At 34.5% G+C, this 6487-nt stretch overlaps 1 protein-coding gene across 1 annotated transcript in view; it reads left to right on the top strand.

The window, feature by feature from the left end:
* Positions 1–6487, top strand: part of LOC144435416 (indoleamine 2,3-dioxygenase 2-like) — a 15150-nt gene continuing 8663 nt past the window's right edge. Inside the window, exon 1 of the mRNA XM_078124011.1 lies at positions 1–81. Within this exon, the coding sequence (XP_077980137.1) occupies positions 1–81 (81 nt within the window). The remainder of the gene's footprint in view (positions 82–6487) is intronic.

The following is a 6487-nucleotide window of genomic DNA, read 5'->3' as shown; positions in this document are numbered from 1 at the left end:
ATGGCTATCAACAGAATGAAGGTGAACTTGGCGGACTTTAGCGCGTCGGAAGACTTTGGATTCCTTTTTCCAAATCCTGTAGTAAGTAGTCTATTCATATAGGCGATTCTCATACACTGTGATATTCGAAGATTCTCATACAATGTGATGTGCAATGGCTCTTTGTATTCAGCCATTTTACAACCAATAAATCAGTTTGCAGTAGTCTAAGACCAATATAATGGAAAGTTCCGTATTAAAAAGGGTTAAAATGTAGTTCAGGAAAGAAATCTAAATCCGAGTCGTCCTACTCCTAAAATCTTCATCAGTATGAAAATATTTGATATGTATACATACTTTCTGTTTCCGACACTACAAATCACATCTTAGTTAGGGTACACAATGCTATAACATGAAATAACAACATGCGGCCCCGGACAGGGCGGTGTGGGAGCGGCATTGTGTATTAGACCAGTCAGACTAATGTGATTGTCAAAAACAGATTTTAGCCACAAAATTTGACTTGATGTTAAAAAAAACAGGACCCAACTTCCTTTATAAATAAATAGATAAGTGAATAAATAAAAACAGATAGACGGAGATAGATAGATAGACAATATATACATGTATCTAGATAGCTATTCATGAATTTGAAATCATAGTTTCATTTACCCATGTATATTTTGTTTGTTTGTTTGTTTGTTTGTTTCTATTTTTTGTTTCTTATTTATTTATTTATTTATTTATTTATTTATTTATTTATTTATTTATTTATTTAATTTATTTATTTATTTATTTATTTGTTTATTTATTTATTTGTTTGTTTGTTTGTTTGTTTGTTTGTTTGTTTGTTTGTTTGTTTATTTATTTATTTATTTATTTATTTATTTATTTATTTGTTTGTTTGTTTGTTTGTGACACGGTTTCTGGTGGATGTAGGAGTCGAGCTACTTTGAAGTCGATCGAGAAATTTAAATAGGTTAAAGTTCGTGTGCAACTTCATATTTTACATACATATTCATTGGGTATTTGGGGTCTTTCGTTGGAAGTTTGGAGGTTCTTTGACCTTGCCAACGAAAATGACGCATAGCTCAGCAGCCAGTTGGCGTGTAGTGGCTTAACAGTTTATCAGCACATGCACAGTTTAGGGACCGGTCAGTTTCTTCACCCCCCCCCCCTATCTGTAAAACCAAAAACAGGCTGACCCCCCCCCCTTATCACAAAAACATGATGACCCCCCCCCCCCCCATATATACAATATTCACATGACAGGTATTTTTTGATGGTGACTCATTGTGGACTGCTTGACTGTCTTGCATCTACTTTATAAGATCCCAGGTTAGCACTATCATAATTATAATTATTGACTACACAGGGTAAATATATTCCAAAAGGAGTTTAATAGCATCTTGACAGTGAAAGGTATAGGAAAGCTTGAGCAGGGAATATGTATATCTCTTATGCAGGGTCCTAGGGGGTGGGGTCTTCCCCTAGAAGCCCTGGAGGTTTTTTACTCTGAAAAGTCAATTTTGAGACTATTCAGACCCTTTCAGACAATAATTTCCAAGCTTTACAAGACAGCACCAACATGTAAAAAGCAACTACACAGGGTTGAAATACTTTTGAAATATACTTTGATAGCATCTTGACAGTAAGAGGGGAAGAACTTGAGACTGGGATATGTCCACCTCATGTGGGGGTCCAAGGGGTCTCCCTCTAGAAGCCCTGGAAGATGTGTACACTTAAAGCCATTTTTAGGCTATTCAGACCCTTTCAAGCAATAATTCAATCCATGCTTTACAAGACAGCACCATCAAGTATCAGAAACTATTCTTTATAACTTACATAGGGTTGAAATATCTTAAACAGTTAAATGGCATCATTATATACATGTAGTAAAGGTCAGCACATCTACTGGTAGTATCATTAGACTACCTTGGCAAACATTTCACATCTTTAAAAGACAATATCATCTCAAATTAGAATTGGGTGAAAATATTTAAGAAAAGTTTAATACCATTATGACAGTAAAAAGGTTGTTGGTGCATCTGATTGTTGGTTGAATGCATGAGTGACCTCTAGGGGTGAGGGAGTCCTTTGGGTTTTCCCCCTGACAGATCTGCAGTTTTTGGCTTCTATTAAGGCAATGTTTAGGTTATTCATAGCCTTTGGGGTAATATTTCCAAGCTTCGAATGGCTAACGTAAATGTAAGTTTTAAATGAGTTTCCCATGTCACATAAAAATGGTCCCGTAATATTGGTATAGTGGCATTAATATTGCATGTATAGTAAAGTCACCGGTATGTTAGAGAACTTTAGGTGGTCATACCGAGTGTATAATAGAAACTGAAATCTGATGAGATGTGGTGATTTGTAGTGTCAATAACATGCAGTGTCCAAAATAGAAAGTGTATTAATCCCTTCTGACAAGTTCATAGTGACGAGTAGGGAACATTTTAGAACTTCTTTTATAAACTATCTATGAAGATTACCATTACGAAACCTTCAAGTTCACTTTTGCCCCAAAGTGCAATATAAGTGAAGCACTGATTGTGAAACAGCCAAGCATTTACATGGCATGTTCTGTAACTAGTGTGGTAGCTAGGTAATACATGTATATGTATATTTATAGTTATGCTTGAACTAATAAGTAATATTAAAGAATTCATGTAAGAAACAGGGAGAAGAACAAATATTTACATGTACCACATTTCAGACAAGGCTATATGCCATTGTAAAATAAAGGATTTTTTTCTTCCATCACAATCCAAAGCACAATGATCCACAATTCTGAAAACAGCATGACCCCCCTCCTGCCAATTTCAAAAACAGAGTGACCCCCTCTCTCCCAGTCCACCGGACCCCCCCCCCGGCCGAAGAAACTGACCGGTCCCTTATCAACACATTAAAGCGGCACTCATCCAAAGGCTGTCATGCTTTGTCATGGTACGTTCATAAACAATTAACCGACCGTCAACATCGCGTAGGCACTAGCATTGTGTTTTGACACATGTGGCTGGGTCGCTAAATTAACACTTCGCTAAAACAATCGTTGAGCTGTGATCGCTAAAAAAGCAAGTCGCTAATTCAAAGTGTCTTACAGTTTATCATCAACAATAAACTCGAATTAAGTGATACATGTGTATACTCATCAGCATAATTAATATGTATATTATGTAAAATTATAATCAGCATATTCATATTTGATAACATTAACACCGAGTTTCACGACTTTGTTTAATTACGCAATCACATCCGGGTCATTTCCTGATCAGTGGAAATCTGCTAAGGTAACAAAATTGTTCAAAAAAGGGTTGAGGGACAATGCTTCCAACTACAGACCGATTTCAGTCCTGCCAGTTGTGTCAAAGTTATTAGAAGGTAATGTTTATATACATTTTTATACTTTTTTGACTTCTTATAACTTATTATCGAATAATCAATCTGGTTTTCGTAAGTTTCACTCATGTCAAACAACCCTCACAAATATAACTAATTCATGGTATCAAGATATTGATAAAGGAACCCTAATAGGTGTTTTACTTCTAGATTTCAGAAAGGCTTTGACCTTGTTAACCATGAAACTTTATTACAGAAGTTGAAAATGTATGGCTGTTCAGAGAAGGCTATATTCCAAAAACTCAGAACACAGATTTTTAAGAAGAGTTTTAGATATAATGGTGTTAAAATATGGAATGATTTAAGTATTGATGTCAAATCCTGCACAACTCTTCAGTCTTTTAAACGTAACTGTAAATGTCATCTTTTAGAAAATCGTTAGTTTTGGAGTCGTCGTTGTTCTTCTTCTGGCTTTTGCCATTTTACTGTCTTTTGTATTCGTTTTATTCGTTTGTATTTTTACTTCTTGGTATTTTTAATGTATATATTGTATATTTTTATCTCGACACTGTGTGAGAAGAGCCTTTGGCTCAACAGTTTATTGAGCTTAAATAAAGTCAAATAATAAATAATAATAATAAATAATAAATAATAAGGCATTGGTGGTTATTTTTACAAGCCCTTCCTTAAGCTGAATATGCATGAAAAAATAGCTATTGTCCTCTATTTGTGCTTGTCGCTAATGCGGTTCTCTGATTGGCAGTTATTTATATCCCTGAACTACAGAGATGACATTTGCAAGACCTCGGATGTTCCATCCTCGATAGCGATGTTCAGTCATGTGTCGTATTGTATCAGAAGAAAATCCGAGGTCTAGCAGATAGACTAAGTTTACTTATGCTGAGGGTCCAGGAGGGCACGACAGTATTATGGGGTGTCCATTCCCTTCACCATTCTCGTCACTAAACTAAACTGCAGATCTCTTTCTTATCATATCGTTCTTTTTTAACATTCCCATCTTCAAACTTTGTGAGTCAATTCTATCAATGTCAATATTATTATTAATAGTACAGAAAGATAAATTAAACACCCCTCTTAACACTGATATGATTTGAAGGTATCATTTCAGTCAATCACTTGATTGTGTCAATTTACCACAATGACACGACAATATATATGTAATTGCAATCATACTTTATGTACTGACTAAAATAATAAGTCAAACGGTGTGCCTGATATAACAGGAATTACATACAGTATACATTCTATTCGAAACAAATGACATGTCAAAAAGGCTATAATATAAAATATCAAATTCAGTTGCTTCGTTGTACGGCAAATCTTTTCATAAATCGAATGACAAAACTTGAAAAGGGTTAAAATTTACACCATTAATTCTAAGGGCTCCAAATAATTATCAATTTGAGCTAATAAAATACAAGAACTGCATTGTTGATAAATGCATAGTTCTTGTGCACATGTTTTACGGGGAATAAGAAATAATAAAATAAGAAATTATAAAATCACCCACACAAAATGGAATCAAAATTTAATACTCAATTCAATTCATTTCAAAACCTTTATTGTCCATTAAATTACAATATATAATGGAAATTTCCTTCTGGCATCTCAAAAATCCCAATATACAAATAAAAACGCTATCACAAACAACATACAACCAAACAGGCAAATAAAACTTGGTACACATCTTTCATATGGTAATGGCAAGAACTGGTAAGGTGTAGGAAAATCCAATGACTATTAATGAATATTTGCATAATTAATGATTTTCAGTTATTAGGCAGTATCTTAAGAATGCATACGTCAAATTCAACAAAATTTGGTACATACATCAACTGTAACAAAGCAAACATCTACTAGAAAGCCATGGTTTTTATTTTTATTGAGTAATTTGCATATTTAGTGATTTTTAATAATAGGGCAATATCTTAGAATGCAAGCTTCAAATTTCATATAGTTTGGTGCACCATACATCAACCATAACAAAGCGCACCTTTGCTATAAAGCTTGTTGGTGGAGCTTTAAGTTTTATGGAGTAATTTGCATAATCACTAGTTTTCGATTTATATTAAGAATGCAAACCTCAAATTTCATATAATTTGGTACATATATTAACCACAACAAAACACGTTTTTGTGTAGTTTTTGATGTAGCTTTTCAATTTTAATGTGCAATTTGCATAAATAATCATTTTAGACTACAAGCTTTAAATTTCAGATAGTTTGATTCATGCATTGATGGCAACGAAGTGCATGTGTCCTTTAAAGTTTGTTGATGTAACTTATATCCTGATATAATGATTTTTTGGTAATTAGGCAATGCCCTAAGTATGCATTCTGCACGCTTTAAATTTCGTAGTGTTGGTACAATTAATTTGTCAATTAAGTGGCATATCATGTACGGCAGTTACAACTTACAATTGTTCATTCCAACAATATATGTGTGTAGGAACAAAACTCTAAGGTTTCGGCCTATAAGGAAAGCAATCTTACATTTGGTTAAAATGTAATTATATTATATCATGCTACTATGCGCCATTCTGATTGGATAATAACTGTGGTAAAATCCCATTTTACCACGGCTGGCAGTGGTAAAATGGGCCCCTAAACTAGCATATGAATAGTACATACAAGCTGAATGTGTTCGTTCTTATACCAATAAGTTAACATTTCCCCAGAGTAAAGGTGTGTCAGGTATCCTGTACAATAGTTTGGGTTACAGTAGTCCAAATAATTCCACTGATGACCTTGCGATCGAAAGCAACGATCGATCAGTGGCTTCAACATCACTGATAAGGTACAAGTTCTCCCCATGCAACGAGCCGTCTCAGCGTCCTACTCTCGTTACGCGTTGAATCAAGCAACACCGATTTAACTTTTAACCATCAGTCAAGGTGCGTCAGGATTATTTCAAAACTGTACATTTTCAGGTTCGGTTAATGTTCAATTTGTTAACCATTAAATTAAAGTAGACTGTGTAACGTCGCGTCTCTGATTTACTGTCTCGCGCTTTCTCCGATTCAACGCCGAGACATCTATTCTTAGCAGTGTACAAGATTGTATTGTTCGTATGTAATATCCAAACAAAATTGTTACTTTCTTTGACCTCTTGCCCCGTTTTCTTTGTTGCTAGTTTTCAACGCGTTTTC

Source organism: Glandiceps talaboti, chromosome 5 (genome assembly GCF_964340395.1).
Source record: "Glandiceps talaboti chromosome 5, keGlaTala1.1, whole genome shotgun sequence".
Taxonomy (NCBI): domain Eukaryota; kingdom Metazoa; phylum Hemichordata; class Enteropneusta; family Spengelidae; genus Glandiceps; species Glandiceps talaboti.
The sequence above is the reverse complement of the archived record's forward strand: the minus strand, read 5'-3'. Positions and strand labels throughout refer to the sequence as shown.